This window comes from Prionailurus bengalensis, chromosome C1 (genome assembly GCF_016509475.1).
Source record: "Prionailurus bengalensis isolate Pbe53 chromosome C1, Fcat_Pben_1.1_paternal_pri, whole genome shotgun sequence".
Classification (NCBI taxonomy): domain Eukaryota; kingdom Metazoa; phylum Chordata; class Mammalia; order Carnivora; family Felidae; genus Prionailurus; species Prionailurus bengalensis.
This window is the reverse complement of record NC_057345.1, coordinates 63,042,872-63,061,905: the sequence shown is the minus strand read 5'-3', so window position 1 is coordinate 63,061,905 and position 19,034 is coordinate 63,042,872. Positions and strand designations below refer to the sequence as shown.

General features: G+C 36.9%; 1 protein-coding gene across 2 annotated transcripts in view; it reads left to right on the top strand.

The window, feature by feature from the left end:
* SLC44A5 (solute carrier family 44 member 5) overlaps nucleotides 1-19,034 on the top strand; it is a 344,384-nt gene that overhangs the window by 283,571 nt on the left and 41,779 nt on the right. For both annotated transcript variants that reach the window (XM_043575297.1, XM_043575298.1), the window contains exons 6-10: nucleotides 4,741-4,825; nucleotides 11,676-11,804; nucleotides 12,636-12,696; nucleotides 15,727-15,850; nucleotides 17,265-17,348. In XM_043575297.1, coding sequence (XP_043431232.1) covers nucleotides 4,741-4,825; nucleotides 11,676-11,804; nucleotides 12,636-12,696; nucleotides 15,727-15,850; nucleotides 17,265-17,348 — 483 coding nt within the window. The remainder of the gene's footprint in view (nucleotides 1-4,740; nucleotides 4,826-11,675; nucleotides 11,805-12,635; nucleotides 12,697-15,726; nucleotides 15,851-17,264; nucleotides 17,349-19,034) is intronic.

The window sequence follows — 19,034 nt, the reverse complement described above, 5'->3', positions numbered from 1 at the left end:
AAGTTCTCCATTCCTTTCTCAAGTCAATTGAGTATTTTTGTGACTATAACTTTAAATTATCTATCAGGCATATCTATTACTTACCTCCATTACACTTAGCTCTCTTGCTGTGATTTTGTCCTGTTCTTTTATTTAGGACAAACTCCTCTGTCTCCTCATTTTGGGTAACACTCTATGTCTGTTTCTGTGTGTTAGGAATCTCTGCTATGTCTTCTTCTCTTGAAAGTAATGGCTGTATGAAGAAGAGGTCCTATAGTGGCCTGTACTACAATGTCGCCTGTTCACCAGAATCTGGTACCTTAGGAATGTCTCTTATGTATGTTGCATGTACCCTACTCTTGTGGCTGTGCTGCATTTGCCTTTAATTGAGTCATCCACAGTGGCTCTTTCCTTTTTTGGGGCAGTGTTTGGTCCCTATATTAATGGGCCAGTTTGTGGCCTACTTGCACTTGAGTTGAGTCAGACCAAGTATTTGCTAAAGATATCCATGGGATAAGGTATCCATGGGATAAGGTGAGCTTGGGGTCCTCCTCCTCTTCCATCTTCCTCATATTTTTAATCTTTAAAAACCATCTTATTCTCTAATTATTCCTTTGTAATGACATAGTGTTTTTATTTTATGGACAATCTGCTTGAATTATTTTGAAAATACTGTATTTTTTTTAATGTCCATCCTATGCCTTAAATTATTTGATTTCATCCAGCATCAGTTTTTGTTTACTTCAGTCTTTTTCTTTCATATTCTGATTTCTCCTTACTTTTCTGATTCTACTTGATCATCCAATATTACTAAAGAAAGACCTAAGTTGCTTTTGTGAATTCATTCCATGGCTACATTAGTAGGTCAGTTTTCCTGGGAGACCTCTGTCCTATTTAGGGTGAGGGGGCCATGTTTGCTTTCTGATTTCACTACAGCATAAAATGATGGGAAGCTGGCTGTCAGGCATAGGCTTTCAAAATGCCAGAATATGAAGGCTTGTAGGCTGGGGCACCAAATCCCATACAAGTCCTTGCTAACCCCAGAAGGTTCCACAAAAGAGGCCTCAGTTTTTGCCTATTTTTCCTGGACATTGGAATTCTAAGTGCCGGGGTATGGGAGAAGCAGAAAGGTGATGATTTGCATTGTAAATCTGTATATAAACCTTCAATTAATCTTGTTTTCAGCCACATTTTTCACTATCAATTCTGAATCCAATATCTTATGATTTCTTTCTTTCTTTCTTTTTTTTAAGTTTATTTATTTTGAGAGAAAACATGCATGTGAGCAGGGAGGGGCAGAGAAGAGAGAGGGAGAGGGAATCCCAAGCAGACTCTGTGCTGTCAGCACAGAGCCCGATGTGGGACTCAATCTCATGAATCAGGAGATCATGATCCAAGCTGAAATCAAGAGTCAGATACTTAACCTACTGAGCCACCCAAGCACCATCAGCATCTCATGATTTCTAATATGGAAATTGTATCCCATTCTTCTATGCCCTGGTGTGGTGCATTCATTACTCAACACACTCTCATATGTTTTCCTTCTTCCAAAAATTGTTGAACTCCTTTATGCAATTGTGAATAGATCCTATTTTTCCTACCCTTAGCTTGCATGGTGAGGTTTATAACTTTTTAAATTTAATTTTATTAAAATTTTTTTAATGTTTATTTATTTTTGAGAGAGAGAGAGAGAGAAAGTGAGAGAGAGTATGAGCAGAGGAGGGGCAGAGAGAGAGAGGAAGACACAGAATCCAAAGGAGGCTCCAGGCTCTGAACTGTTAGCACACAGCCCAATGTGGGGCTCGAACTGCCAAGCTCTAATATCATGACCTGAGCTGAAGTCGGAAACTTAACCAATACCTGAGCCACCCAGGTGCCCTGAGGTTTATTACTTTTTAAAAATTTCATTCTTTTATTTCTATGAGTCTCAGGAAATAGGAGAGATAGGCTTAAGTGCATGGTATATCCTCTTGAATTAGTAGTTTTCAGTTGATTATATTTTGTTGTTTTTTGGTAGAAATATAATTTAAGTTAAATAGTTACTTCCTCAGTCACTCCCACAGAATTGTTCAGCTGCAACCACCATCATCTACTCTATACCTGAGGAATCTGAGGTTCACTGAAGTTTAAGGATATCAGATACACTGATAGAGTGACTATAGATTTGTGCTGGAAAACTAAGGAGGACTCTAAGATTAAATGACAATGAATTATTCTGGAATCGTTCTCATTCTACAACATTTAGTAAATATCTAGAATGGGCCAAGTACTAGGTTAAGTGTTGCCAAGATAGGGATATAAAGGTAAATAAGGTATAAACCTTACCCTTGACAATAGCATAATCTGGTGAATAACTTGAGTTTATGTAGCATTTTGCAGTTTATAAATCAATTTTACCTATGGGAGACACTTGACACCTAGTGATTTACAATTCATAGTTTTAACTACTCCCATGGAACTCCAGTGATCCATGACCTGCAATAATTGATTCATTTGCTTAGGTACAAATTTGAATCACATGTACCACAAGACTGTGGGTGGTAGGGTTGTTTGAGTGCTGAAAGAGCAGAGCTGGCTCTTAGGGAATCATGAAGTAGTCTTGTGAATACTATGTATAAATTTATGGCCATATTCTTGAGTCATCTGAACTTGATAGGATTACAAACATGAAATTGGTTTATTTTTCCCCCATCACTGCCCTTAAATTAACAAAGTTCTTTCAAGTCTTTCTTCTTTGACATCTCGAGTAGATTCCATATCTTTCCAGGCCCTTACTATTGTTATAGAGTTCAGTGTGGTCCAGTTTAATATTTGAATCTCATTTTTTCCAATCCCCTAGTTCAAGTTTGAACCCTGCAAGGGAACTGAGAAAGGAAGAGAGGGCTTGGTTTGCTATCTTCCTTCTTTTCCCTCTCTTCTGGTTCTAGTTCTTTCTTTGTGTTGAGGGCTGGAAGGAGAAGGAGTGTCTGGCCACTGCCCTAGTCCTATGTGTTTGTTGCTACTACAGCTAAAACATAATTAACTAGCCATCAACACCCTCTTTAGGGGAAGCATCCAAAAATTGGCTCTCTCATGGTATACAAGGGGAAATTCTCTGGGAAAATTCTTACTAAATAGTCCTTTCATTTGAGAGATCAGCTTTGGCTTGCCTGTATCCAAACCCTTTCAGCTCTATCCCTGGTGACTCACCTCCTGTCTCTTGATGGCAGATGAGGTATCACCAGGGAGGTGCAAGCCCATTTACTTGATTCCCTATCCTCCTATAATAGGCTGCTTCAATGCTGCCCCCATTGACTTTTTTTTTTTAAACCCTCTTGTGGTCTCGTTGGGTCTCATTTCTCATTCCCAAAATGAGCACAGAAGACTGATGAATAAGTCTGCCACAGAAGAGGTATACAGTTGGAAAATGACCTGCTGATCTGCTCTTCCTACAGGTACCCTCAGTCTTTATGAGTGATTCTCAGAGCCCTCTGTAATTTGGAATTGGGAAAAAAACAATTCACAACTTCAATGAGGAGGAGATGGAAAATCCTCTAAATTGTGATCATTGTCTTACCAATACAACTATCTCTAGTCTACTTCCCTACCCCACCTTTTTGCTTACATAGACCAGGGCAGGAAGACTGTAGAAGTGCTGCAGGAGTCTAGCCAGAAATTTTGTGGAGACCTTTCTTTATTCTTACCTTTGGGTCCTATTTGGTGATTCTGAGTCAGTAGGAAAAGTATTACTCAACACTCTGTTATACATTTTCTGCCATGCATGTAGTCACATTAATTAATTAATTGGGGACTTGACAAGGTGTTGGGGACATTGAATGTTTAGGGCTGTGTTCTCTCAAGGTATGGCTTATAGACCACCTGTGTCTGAATCTGCTGGTGAGAAAAAGGAAAAAAATGTGGATTCCTAGGCCTCTTATGCTAATATTTGGGCTCTCAAAGGTAGAGAATGGGTCAGGAATCACAATTTTCAACAAACACTCCCAAGATTTAGAGATACATACTAAAGTTAGACAACCACTTGTCGTGAGTCCACAATATATTATTTTATCTCCTTTCAACACTTCTGTGAAGTAGGTAGGGCTGGTATTATCCTAATTATACAGATGAAATTGAGATTCAAAAGAGAACCATGAGTTGCCAAATGGCAGAGTAACCTGCTTCCTAAAATTAATGTATTGTGAATTTATCCATTAAACATTTTCTTCAACATTATTTTCTTTTTTTTTTAAGTTTATTTATTTATTTTGAAGGGGGAAGACATGCAAGCCAGGGAGGAGGGAAGAGGGAGGGAAAGGGGGGAGAGGGAGGGAGAGGGAGGGAGAGGGAGGGAGAGGGAGGGAGAGGGGGAGAGAGGGGGAGAGAGGATCCCAAGCAGGCTCAGAGCCTGACACAGGGCTTGAAACCATGAACTGTAAGATCATGACTTGAGCCAAAATCAAAATTTGGCTTGACTGACTGAACCACCCAGGCACCCCTCAACTTTATGTTCAATGACAATGTAATCTCCTTTGTGGATGTAGAATTCTTTATTTAATCAATCTACTATTAATGCACAGTTTTATTATTTTAATTTTTTACTATTACAAAAAGGAGCTTTAAATGTTAGGCAGTTTAAAGGGGAGTTGGGAACTATATTGTAGCTGCCTAGAGAAAATGAAGCCAATTTTTAAAGGTCGTTATATTAAAAGTATTTAGGATATGAAATGATATGGCACATTCCACAGTCACTAAAACGATTATTTTATGTTGTTTTCTTAACAGGAACAAGACCATATTGTTTTACTTTAACTTATTCAGCTGTACCAGTCCCTCCGTGGTGATAAACCTACAGTGCCCTACCACACAGGTAAGACAAAAAATACCTTGAATGTCAGAAATTCCACCTGAATTCCATTTGAATTCTATGTGTGTGTGGTTAATGATGAATTTATGGAAGGTGGGAAGACCTAAGCATGAGCTTGTGTTTACTCATATAAAAGCAAAATGTAGCATCGCTAAGGAACCTCTTTGATTTTGTCCAACCACCTACCGCCAGAAGTGGTATTTTTTTCCAGACCAGTATTAGGAAGAGAAAAGCTAGCTACTATAACTAATAAACTCAAGTTTTTCAGTGACTTAACACAATAAAGTTTATTGTTAATCATATAACAGTTTAAGGCTAGTGTTTATGGTCAGTAGGCAACTCTTCTCTAGGCTTCTTTCATCTGGTGGCTCTGTCTTAAGTCCTTCTCATCATCTGTATCCACCTGCCAGAAGGAAATAGAAGATGAATAAAGCATCTCTGCTCTTAAAAGCCTTGGATTAGAAGTGTCACACATTGAAATTCTACTCATACAACGTATATATTAGTTTTATATGTTCACACCTGTATGCAAGAAAGAAGGACTAAAGTAATGCAGTTAGGGGGTGAGGCACAGACTTCAGTGGGCATTTAGTTGTGTCTTCCATAGTCTGTCCATCTGTCCTCCAGAATACCTTTCTTCTTTCCAAGAGAGACAACCCAGTGTCCCATGTAGTACTGTCTTTAACCCAGAGTGTCTACCAGGTCTTTCCACTAAATGAACAATGGGGAATGGGACTAGGATAATTAGAATACAAACTCCCATTCAGAAAGGGAAGGGTGATAAACACATAGTGGTCTGTAGTGCATGGCACTGGAGAATGGTGCTTTATTTGACCTGGATTATATTTTCCATTTCATCCTATAAGTCCTTTACTCAACCAACTGTGGGGTTATTTCCTATCTGCTAGCTTCAGACCACATCACTACTGAGCATTGGAGATATCTGGGGGGGGGGATGCATAGAGCTCTAAAGCTCCCTTCATGTTGTGTAAATTCGGCAACTCAAAGATTATTTTAACAGTCAAAGGCCTTTTCAGGTTAGCTCATGAATTCTGTAGCAGCACAACTACCTCAAAAACATAACAGGCTTTTAACCTATTTGCTGCTGCTTTGCTCCATGTGCCAGTAAACCATTGCCAAAGATCTTCCCTGATCTAGTTAGTAAATCTGTTTGCTTTCTTTCTTCCTCATGTCTCTCTCAGACTTTTGATCTCTTATTTACCACTGAGACTAAAGCCAACTTGAGATATTGACATCTTAGTTCTGTGACTACCTCTACCACAAGACTTTGTTTTCTACCATGGCCACCCACTCCCAAGGCCAAATCCTTGACCATGTCAGTGCCAGTACTTGCCACCATTGTAATATCAATTTCAGACATCCTACTGTCTGACCACCTCAATTCCTCTCACATTCCAACTCCAATAATTATAACTCACCAGGACCTACAAACCCCTAATGGTAACCTCTTCACAGCATCCCTCAGTTCCCTCATGTTTTCATTTCTTTCTTTGTCTGACTTAGATTTCAAGGTCCCTCTTTAAATTCACTCCCTTATAAAAACCCTCAATTTCTGTGCCCCCCTCCCACTTAGCTGTTCTTTCCTGGCAGAACTTCATCCCTACCTAAATGTGGCTCTCTGCCTATTATTCTATGCCTGAACTCAGGCAGCTGTGAGTTCTTGGAGAAAATACACATAACTGTCCTTTAGACTCAGAACTACTAACCTCAGTGTCCCTCAGTGCTGTCTCACAACTACACTACAGACCGCTTATCTGTTTTCTAGTCTTCTCTTCTAGAAAACATTTCCATACCTTCTCTTCTTACCTCAGACGCCTAAGAACTCCTTCCCAATCTCCTTGTCAGCCTCTGACTTTGCTTCCTACTTCACTGAAAAAGTACAGGCATTCAGAAGACAACTTTTAAAAGCTCCTGCAGTAACATCCTCTTGCCTATCAAGTGTCATTTATGTTCATATATTTGTTCTGCTTTTCTTTGTCTCACTGTGTATGAACTGCCTGCCCTCCTAAAGTCAGCCTATCCATTTATGCACAATATCTCACCTGCTTTCACATACTCAAGCACATCATTGCAGCAATTTTGTGGGTTTTTTTTTATTACCATTGTTCCTTCTCTACTAAATCATCTCCATCAATATACAAACATGCTGTTATTCCTTCTATCTCAAAAAATTTTCTCCTTGATCCCACACCCCCTTCCAGATACTGCTCCATATCTCTGTACCTCTTTTTTGCAAGTCTTCAAAAGAGTAGTCTATATTCAGTGCGTCTAAATCCTCTCTTCTTATTCTCATTCAGGCTTTTACTCCTACTCTAATTGCCTCCAAATGATACCATTGACCTCCAAATTATTAAACTAATGGCTAATTCTCATTCCACATGCATTTGATCGAACAGCATTGTTTATTCAAGCCCTCCTCCTTCAAACATTTTCCTGACTTGGCTTCCAGGGCACATTATTCTTCTTTGTTTCCTCCCAACTCTCTGGCTATTCCTTGTTAGTCTCCTTTGTTGGTTTTTCTTCATCTTTCCAACATCGTAAAACATTGGAGTTCTCTCCTATCACCAAACTTGGCCATTTTGAAAATCTACATTTACTCCCTTGGTGATCTCATTCACCAATTCTTTGTTTTTAACATCATCTGCATGCTGCCCTTGCTAGTTTACATGTCCAGAAAAGTCTGCTCTCTGAACTCCTGATCCTGATATGCAATCACCTGTGCAATGTCTCTACATGGATATTTAGTTGACATCTCAAATTTAATATGTCCAAACTCAATTCCTAATCTCTGACTTCATCCTTAAATTTTTTCTCCGATCCCAACAATTGTCGCTGTTTCAGTTAAGGCCACCTCCAAATACCATGGTATCATCCTTGATTTTCTCTTTTCCTCTTACACTCATGTGTGAACAGTCAGCTCATTCTTCTGGTCTCCATTCAAAATATACTCTGGACCAAACTACTTTTTACTCTCTCTTCCTTTTTTCAAAGAACCATTATCTCTTTAGATTAGTGCTATGACCTCCTGACTGGTCTCTCTGCCTCTATCCTTACCCCACTTTCAAGCCCTTACAGTGTCTTTTCTACCCAGAAGCCAATGTGATCCTATTAAATATGTCACATTTATAGCTCTCATTTGTTCAGTCCTCGTCCCCATAGCTTCTCAAGTTACTGAGATTAACAGCAAAGTCTTAACAATGGCCTTACAGGACCCTTCACTCTCTGTCCAACTCTCTGACTACATATGCTGTTACTATCCCTCTGCTCACTACACTCGGGTCATACAGCTAGTATGTTGTCTCTGAAGGATCCAGGAATGCTCCTGCCTCAGAGCCTTAGACTTTGCTGTTCTCCCTGCCTAGAGTACTCTTCCTCCAAATGACTATGGCTTGATCACTATTCTTCAAGACTCACATGTTACTTTTTTAGCAAGGCTTTCCTTGACTACCCATTTATTTATTTTTAGTTTATTTATTTATTTTGAGAAAGACAAAGCATGAGCAGGGGAGGGGCACAGAGGGAGAGAGAGAATCCCAATTAGGTTCTGTGCCATCAGTACAGAGCCTGACATGGGACTTGATCTTATGAACCATGAGATTATGACCTAAGCTGAAATCAAAAGTCCAAGAGTCAGACACTTAAACCGGCTGAGCCACCCAGGTGCCCCCTTGAATTCCCATTTAAAACTGGAATCCCACTCAGCTGCTTTTTATCCCCTAACTTCCTTTCTGGCTTTATTTGTGTCCATAGCACTTATTATCATCTTATAACAAACAATTTTACTTATTTGTTGTTATCATCTTCCCTCTACTAGAAGGTAAACAGCTTAAGGGCAAGTATTTTTATATTTTGTTCACTGCTGTGTCCCCAGTGCCTAGAACAGGCTCAGAGTAGGTGATCAATAAGTATTTGTTGAAGCAATAAATGAATGAATTAGTTAATATCTTTCTACTCCCAGTCTAGGAAATTTTCTATTATACACATCCATCATTTCCATGAGGAAACATACATACAAAAATATCCTATACATTATGCTTTTTTATGTACTCATGTATGTATGTTATTTATATTTAAGTACACTATAAATTATTTACTAGATCATGATTTTTTCATAGTAAATGCAGTGCTTTAACCATCAGTATAACTCTCTTCTGCTCACCAAATTCTTATTTGCATTAGAATAGTAAACCTATATGAATTGAAGATATAAAAATAATGATGAAGAACTACATTTAAAGTGCCTCTTTGTGATTACCCAAAGAATCAGAATTGAGTCAGGATATATTTTAGCTGCCAATAATGGAGACTTGCTTTTAGTCTGCCAGACATTAGTGTATCTACTGACCCAAGCCATATTTTTATGCATTATGTTTTTTGTTAACTGCCAGCATGGTCCAGACATGTTTTGCAAGCATTTAAAGGACAGACTATGATCAATTAGGATACCCGACCTCAGTGTGACCTTCATTTTTAGCTAATTATATGTTGATTGCTACTAATCAGCACCCTATTTGAAGTGAAAAATTGGTCTGATAGATTGGGAGAGTAAAAAGCAATAGCTGTATTGTTTTTTTTTGTTTGTTTGTTTGTTTTTTGTTTTTTTTTTTTTAAATTTTTTTTTCAATGTTTATTTATTTTGGGGACAGAGAGAGACAGAGCATGAACGGGGGAGGGGCAGAGAGAGAGGGAGACACAGAATGGGAAACAGGCTCCAGGCTCCGAGCCATCAGCCCAGAGCCTGACGCGGGGCTCGAACTCCCGGACCGCGAGATCGTGACCTGGCTGAAGTCGGACGCTCAACCGACTGCGCCACCCAGGCGCCCCTAGCTGTATTGTTTTTTAACAGCTCATGTGTTGTGTCTGGGATGAAATTTGATGTGATTCTCTTTAACAAACTACATTTTGCCATTTTAATTATTTTCTTGTATATGTTGCATACACAGCATTTTTAATATGTAGTATACATTGTATGTATGTATACTACATAATACAGAACTCATCATGGTCCCAACTCAGTAGTTCCTACTGTCATTTAGGCCTGTGAAAGCATTAGTACTTTCAGTGTTCATTTTAAAAATCCATTTAAATGTACCCAATGGGGGAACTAGTGAAGTTACCTTTCAAAGTCCTATAACTGTCAAAGTCTAAATGTCTGTAAAGTATCTTCCAATTTGTTAACAGTTTGTTCAGCTCAGCTCCAATCAGAATGAAATTTTGACATTTGCATTGATAATAAGCTTAGCCTTCTTCTAAAAGATAGGAGCATGCTGGATGCTTTGAACGTCCCTAAACAGTTCTTTGCCTTTTGTAGAAAGATACCTGTGAAACTTCAGTATTTCATCCAGAACTGTGTGAGTGTGTATGTGAGAGAGACAGAGAGCCTATGTATGTATGAGAAACTGACAAAATGCATACAGAGACATAAATGTAGAGACAGGTTGTTTTGCCTTGTCAGAATGTCTAGAAGAAATTTAGACTGCTGCTACTACAAAACATTATTAACTGTGGGATTTGAGGTATCCATTTAGTTATTCACCTCCTACCTTAGCTGTGGGCCTGACACCAAAAATTTTTGTAGACACTAGAAACATGACCCAGCAGATAGGAAAGAGGTGTCAGCTCAGTAGCAGTGGATTGAGCTAGAATCTGACCAGTCAGGTTACCAAAGCACAGCAGGGAGATGGAGCAAGTCAGAGCTGAGAAGGCTTTCATGAGGAGCAACAGGAGATGGAGGAGAGAACGAGGACCGCAACTTTCATGGTTAATAGGATCGTTGTTTTTGTTTTTGTTTTTGTTTTTTGTTTTAACTACAAGCAAAAACAAGTCAACAGACTGCATCTTCTTGGATTCTGCTTTCTCTCTGGGGTTTCTAATTGGATTTCAGTCATTCCACATCAGCTCTGTGGACTACTAGCACAGTGATCTGGTTTGGCATTAATAGGCCCCCTAACTAAGTTCATTAATGTAAAATGATTGCATTGGTAACCTCTCTGTCCACAGTTGACAGAGTGTTGGTTAAATGACTATGATAATGATTGCCTGCCACATAGCCCTAATTTTGTTGGTTTCTTATGGTAATAAATACTCCTATTTTGAGAACTGTTGTTGATAATTCACTGTCACTGATAGTAATTAGTGGAATAAGTTATCAATATCTGGAGCATTTTTAATCATTATTTTATCTATATGTAGGAAAGGAAGCAAGATTCTAACCCTGAAAATGCATAAAGTACATAGGCAAAATTAATCTTGCATTATGCTCTTATCTACTAACTGAGAGACTAATAAGAAAATATTTATTAAAAGTCCATCACTGTCTTGTGGTAGTGGTGACATTAATCTACACATGATAAAATTGCATAGAACTGTATGCTCACACACACACACACACACACACACACACACGAGCGTGCGTAAAACTGGTGAAATCTAAAGGTTAGTGGATGTAACAGTATCAATTTCCTGGTTGTGATATTGCTCTGTAATTGTGCAAGTTACTACCATTGGGTGAAACTGGGTGAAAGGTATGTGGAATATATTATTTTTCACAGCTGCAAGTAGATCTATAATTATCTCAAAATCAGAAGTTAAAAACAGTTCCATCATTGTACAACATCTGATTTGTTTAACACAGATCATTACTAAAGGGCAAGGAGTAGAGAATGATAACTAGTGCATGACATTTTATTTTTTCATAAATTAGAAAATTGATTTAAGTTTCTAAGTTTCTTTATAGTGGTGAATAACTTAGAAATCTAACCTTATGGATATTTCCTTGATTTGCTTAACTCAATTCAGTTCCCACCCACCACTGTGTTCCTTTTCTTCATAGATCTGTGTCTCCAAGTGCCCAGAAAGATTTTTAACCTACATGGAAATACAATTTACATACAGAACAAACAAAAACTATTGGACGTACTACAGCCAGTTCTGCAAGTCCACTTTTGTTAAGCCTGCAAAGGTATGTGTGTTTAAGCTTAAAGCTAGAGAAGAATTTAACTTTTGTTTCTATCTCAAGTGTAACATGAGCATTTGTAATGGACAAGCTCCCAAATCTTCTAAGAAATGCTTAGGTACTGTTCCATTAAAACACAAATGCACATGTACATACAAACATACATACACCATTTATAGTATATCATTTTGTAGATTTGGGGTGTTAGCAAAGACTCGTTAAGTCTGGTAAGTTAGCTTTAGTCCCCGAAACCAACAAATTCTCTACTTGAATGAAGTGTATGCTGTGAAGATCTAGGAGTTAATGTCATTCATTTTATTAATGTCACCATTTCATTAATGTGGTGATGAAGATCCATGGCTACTTAGTAACAAGTAGCATTTTACTTTCAAACCCAATTTGATAATTATTCATTAAAAAGAACCCTCAAACCTTATCTAGATTTGAGACTTATAAAGGAATTCTAAAGCCTTATTATGTTAAATGGTATTAATGGCTTCTTAATTAGAAAAGATACTGTTTTTCCAGAAACAAAATCCAAGACTTAGAGATTCAGAATGTGACTAAGGCATAGATACATGCTTTCAAAGATGTGCCTTGGTTTCAGTGGGTCTGGTTTTATTATTGATTTGAATTACAGTTAGGAAATTTAAGAGTGTTTGTCAAAAAAAAGTATGGGTGTGTGACAATCCTAAAATCCCTCTTATTAGGAGAGTAGTTTGGAATAATGAGATAATTATGGAGTTAAATTTTTAAAGGACACAGTTTTTATACTGAAAATAAAAGTTGTCATTACATAGCCTTTGAAATGCTAACATACTCTCTCTTCCATTTTAGACTCTCACACAAGTTTTACTGGATGATGATTGTCCAATAGCGATTTTTCCAAGTAAACCATGTAAGTGGTTTTTACTTACCTTCGAACTCATAATCTACCAAACAGTTATTTAATTCAGTTCCCTTATTTCACTATTGAAACCAAGAATAGTTGTATGACTGGCTTAGTGTCCCAGAGTTAATTAGGAAGAAGCCAAAGCTAAAGCCCATCGGCACTCCAGCCAGGGATATTTCCATTGGAGCTCTGTTAGTTTTGGGATTTTGCTGTGTCAACATACACAAAAAAAGATTGAAGACTGATTTTAAAAGCCTAATAAGATTGATTATTTGGTGCTCTGTGAGTACATGTAAGCACACAAGGATGTAATCTTGCACACTCGTGCCTGAAATCAGCCTAAGAATTTGTTCAGAAGTTGCCTCAGGAGTGAAAGTGGGACATACACTTGTCATATAATTTGAAATTTAAAATGTTTATGTATCTCCTAAATGAATCAATATTTTATATTTTTAATATTTATAAATTTTATTTAAAGTTTATATAAAATTTATCTAATTTTTTTAAAAAATGAAATAATCACTAATTTTCATTTCTAACAAATATAATCCTAACTACAAAGAAGAATATTTTTACATAAAGATATCCGGCACAATGTTATCTGGAAGAAACAAAAATTAAAAAAAAGAAGAAGAATAAAACACTCTGATATCCAAGAACAAGAATGTACTTGAATAAATTATGATGTATTCATTAAATGGAATATTTCAGAATTATTAAATATAAGTGTTGTATGTATACTATAATGTTAAATAAAATTTTATATGCATTATAATGACAAGCATATATAATTAAAATAAACAACAACAACAAAAAACTATTCAAAGAAAAAGATCGCAAAGAAATATGCCAAAATAGTAAGTGTTTTGGAGGTGACAAAACTATGGGCATTCCTCTCTTCTTTCTTCTTTTTTTCTATTGAAGTAGAAAGGTATCCTTCTCTATTGGAGTAGAAAGTCAGGTGCCATCGAAGTAGCTCCCATCAAACACAATGTCTTGCATGCCCCCCATCCCTTTTCTTTGGGTCATTGAGGACTCTGAAGCAAGGTGTTGCAAGCAACTACATTTTGCCAGGAAGCCCCCGAGCAACAAGTGTCGGTAGCCAAGAACAATGTTACAAAAAGGTAAAAATGAATCATTAGTCATTGAAGATAAAATGGATATGAAAGTATAAAACATCCCTGCCCTTACAAGTACAGATTGGTTAAATCACACAATATAAACTATATACTGGGGATTCAAAAGTGAATAAAGCATAGTCCCTCACAGTATAGTAAAGGAGACATTATGGTAAACATTTCAATCAACTTGTATTCCCTCAATAAGGGACTAAGTATAGTACTTAATGGAATAGTATGCACCTAATAAAATTTACTCATTTAAGAGGTTATAAAAGAAAATAAGTAATATTAAAAGAAAGAAACCAGGGAAAGCGCTGAATTTATTTTATGGTTATGACTCTCGAAAAAATTTCAAATAGAAGAAAAACAGGAAGGAAATACATCTAAAATGTTAATAGAGTTCATTGTGGGTAGTAGGACTATGTCTTGTTTTGTATCTTCCTTCATATTTTCTCTACTTTCCAAATAGAAAATGAGCACATTTAGTGATTGAAACTAACCGACTGGATGAAATTGCCCAGAAAAAGGTTAGGGGACTTTGTAGGTAGAAACAGTCATCTTTAAGGAGTGGAGAGGGGAAGAAAATACAGAAAGGCTGAAGGGAGGACAGGAGAGAATCTGGGAATGTAAGCCAAAGGAAGAGCATTTCAAAAGGCAGGAGTTGCCTACCATGTCAAAGACAGAAAAGTTAATTCGATAGCAAATAGCGCTGAGTTCCGTTATGTACCAAGCACTGTACTAGATAATGGGTTCGAGCAAGATGAAGACTAAAAGATATGTGGAGGTTTTGGCAATTAGAAGACCATTGGGATCACTGGGAGGCCAGTTTCATTGTAATGATGGGGGAAGAATGTGATTGGATTGAGAGGGAGTAGAGGCAGCTGGTGGAGGCTACTATGTCAAATTTGCCAGGGAAGAACCAGAGAGAGATGTGGAGGATACTGAAGCAATGGGCCATGTTTTAAATGCTACAGAAGGTGGGTGTGGGTAGACAAGAGATCATTTCAAGCCAGAAATGTCAGGAAAGGCTTGGGAAACACCTATTTCTTTTTTCCCTACATCAACTGCTTTAATATTTTCAAGTTTAAACTGCCTGCAAACCCATGCAAATCTGTGATGCTTCTTGTACAAAAAAATATAATAATGATCCATTTCTGATTTCTCTTCCCTCCTCATTTAAAATTGGGGTTTTGAAATATTTTTAGGAATACAGATATGTAAAGAAACAAGGATTCTATTTAATCAAAATAAGTGCATAGAAGATTTAACAGTGAGGTAACTTCTCAGAAATTGTGGTGACAGTTCACGCTTTGTGTGGGGACCATTTTGATAGCTTTAGAATTTCTATTTCCAGCTCCTCCAAAAACCCTGTGAATGATAAAGCTGGAAGGGAGACAAATTATTAAGACCTCACAAATAAAAATTCAGTTGTCTTAATAGCCTAAAGTTTGAACTTGTTCTTCTTTCTTAAGGAACTGCTCACGAATCTCCAGTTTTCAAAGTTTCACTCAAGGAATATCTAGAATCTTTTTAATAAGAAAAAGTAAATTTAGTCATACAAGTAAATAAAGCCTTTTTATTAAAATGCTTTTACAATGTTAGATACGTTATCAATATTACTCTTTTAAAACCTGTGCTGTGCATCTTACTTATTGGCTGCTTGATGAATGTACCATGTGCAAAATAATCAACAAGTTTAGAGTGTAGCTCCTGATTGTGATCAAATTTTCTATCTATATCAGTCTTAGAACCATCAAAAGGCCTTCCTGATCATCAAGTAATGGGTGATTACCTATGTTGAGCAATTTATACATTATCCAGCAAAAATTTGATTGTAAAAGAAAGCTTAAGAAAAGGAGAACATCACATAGGAAGACGTAGAAAAGTGATTACCATAATTTTACTTTTTTTACAGTTCTCCAGAGATGTTTCCCTGACTTCTCTACTAAAAATGGCACTCTGACAGTAGGAAATAAGACGACATTTGAAGATGGAAGTGGAAAGACAAGAAATGCTATAGAACTCAGGGCAGCTGCAAAGTATGTGTGTTTACATTCTTATTTTCAGTTTGGATGCATTCTGTTACCGTGCACAAGACTAAAGCTTCCATTAGGTTAAATGTTAGAAAGGAAGAATTATGTATTATTATGAAATATACATGTCACTGTGGATTGGAGAAATTGGTGTATATTCATTAAGAAAAGCAGGTAAAGGAGAAACCAAAGAGAATTAGAAAGAGGAATGATGTTTTTCAAAATGGTTAAATCTTTCATTATTAACAGGTATAGAAATGAAACCTCAGTAAGCATATTGGAAGTCCTTAACATTATTTGTTGAATCAACAGAATAAAAAAAACATGCTTTTTAAATCACTATTTAAAAAAATGACTGAAATAATAAAACTGCCAGATGTTGTAAAGGGAAGAGGGTCTTTGGAAAGGCTGTTTCAGAACCATATCAATTTCTACGTACTAACTACAGTGAAGTCAATTTACTGTTTCCCTTGCTGTACGTATCATGATGTTTCAGGTTATTAGGGAATGTAATTCCCTGCGTGCATCCATTCACATGTGTGCACAAACACACAGAGTATCACTGCATAGCTCAGTTGTTGAATTAAAAGTGAAAAATAAAGATATTCCAAAAATATATTTCTGTTTCTTGAAAGACTTTAGTAGTCCAAGTAGAATAGTGCAGGTCCTACATATTTAAAATGTCATAGCAACATGGATGGATTTCACAAATATAAAGCTTTGTGAAAGAAACCACAAAATAATAGTACAAGTACAGTTCCATTGATAGAAAAATTTAAAAATAAGCACAACTAAATTAAATTATGCTGTGATGCCTATATAAGTGTTAAGACTAAAATGAAAACTAGGGAATTATTATCATAAAAGTCAGGATTGTGGTTACCTTAGGGGAAGGAGGGGTGTTGTAACTGGGGCACATGGGCAAAGGGGCAACAGGTTGTAATTAAGTGCGTCCTCTTTGATAACTGATGAAACCAGACACTAATGATTTGTGGACTTTTCTGGATGTGCCCCATGGTGCCTTCCTGCTGCACAGCTGTCAGAGGATTAGAAAAGGGAATTAAGGCTGATGTTTATTCTTGACTCTATGGATTTTGTAAGTTAAAGGCTAATCTTATTTAAATTCATTTCTTATATATAGTGAGGTTTCTGCAATATTGAGGACATGTCATATACATTGAAAAGGATCTGTTCACCATTCTTGAATGTCACATTCTCTGTGTGTGTAGCTATAGCCACCTTTGTAGTCTACCAAAATGACATCTCACATATTGTTGTGGCTGGGGAAAGAGTGACTTTTGATAAATGATTTATAAAAATGTTTTGAACAGCAGCTTGTAAAACCCTTTTTATCATAACATGAACATTTCTGTTTAGTGGTGATCAAAAAATAATTGATCTTTTCCTTCTTTGAATTCAGCCGTGTCAATAAAATACTTGATGCAAGGACAATTGGAATGAAAATATTTGAAGACTATGCAACAACTTGGTATTGGATTCTCCTGTAAGTGAAAACATTGGTTTCTTCTCCAGCCCCAGTCTGGTTTTGTCCTTGTAGAACTCTTTCTTCAAATTCCCCATCCATATTTGTGACTAAAAGGTTGACTCAAATCTTAGTTCCTGCCATTTTCTTTTTCACATAGGATGAAGATGGGGCAAAGATATCTGGAAATATACCCAGTGTTACAAAGGTTATAAGAATATAAATTTGAACTCTGTTCATTAAATTACGAATAAAAGTATAAACATACATATAATATACTTCAAGTCATGCAGGAACGACATCTGTAGTACATTTGCTTCCTATCATATGCTACAGTGGATGTAGTCTTATTTCTCTGGTTCTATTTTCTCATTTATCTTTCCATTGCCCTCCAAAGGATCATTTTTATTTTTAAACACATCCTTTCCATGAAATGTTTGTTACTACCATTATCAAAGGTCACTGTAGTTATGCATAACTGAAAAAAATGTATGAAGGGAGGAGGAGATTAAAAATTTGCAGACATATGATTTGCATTCCTGAAAGGTAAGGGGAAATGCAGTTACTCTACTGAAGCAGGTACATGTGTTTGGTATATCTAAGGCTGTTGTTACTATCTGGCTCTTATGACTTAAAAGCATATATAGTTCCCTAGTGATCAAAAAACAAAGAGAAGGGTGCCTGGTTGGTTCAGTCGGTTAAGCGTCTGACTTGAGCTCAGGTCATGATCTCCCAGTTTGTAGTTTCAAGCCCCACATTGGCCTCTGTGTTGACAGCTCATAACCTGGAGCCTGCTTCAGATTCTGTGTTTCCCTCTCTCTCTGCTGTCCTCTGCTCGCCCTCTGTCTCTATCTCAAAAATAAATAAACATTAACAAAATTAAAGAAAAAAAACCAGAAAACTTCTTTAGATAATTATAAGGCCCTTTACAACCTGGTCCAACTAGTTTTCCAGATTCATTTCCACCCATGTTGCTTGGTTAACCCTATATTCTCAACACGTCAAATAGCATGTGCATTTCTCAACTTTTGTGTCCTGGGCAACTCCATCTCCTTTAAAATGAGCTTTTGTGTAATTTATGAAGTCTTTCTTGACTTCTTCAGATATAGTTAATTTCTTTTCCTTCTGTGTTCCTCCTACCCACCTATCCACTGTGTGTGTGTTGCACACATGTGCATACCTATACACACACACACACACACACACACACACACACACACACAGCTATCATCTATATAGCACCTAGAATTTTGTATGTTATTTACCTGGTTCTTTTTCTCTGATAAACTCTGAACTCTTTACAGTGGTAACTCTAACTCACCTCCATTTTTCTAACTCCTCAGGCAGTTCTTGGAACATAGAAGATGCATAAAAAATGTGGGTTCAAGGAACAGTTATATAACCACTAGGAAAATAAGAGAGAGAGATTTAACAATATGGTGCTTACTGAAGTCAAAATTGTAATGTGTGTAAAATACTAGTGACTAGTTTGTAGAGCTGTAAAACTAGATAGTTTTTTGAGAGTTTACTCACTTCAATGCTTTGTCTTAAACACAATAATTGGCATCAGTGTTTATCAGTATTTCAGAATATCTCTCCATAGCAGAGAGTATATACTTGACAGGAGTTAAACTGGTTCCTCTATTGTCAGACTCAAATATTACTAGATAAGTTACACATTTCTTCTTTATTTTGGGCTTTTCAATT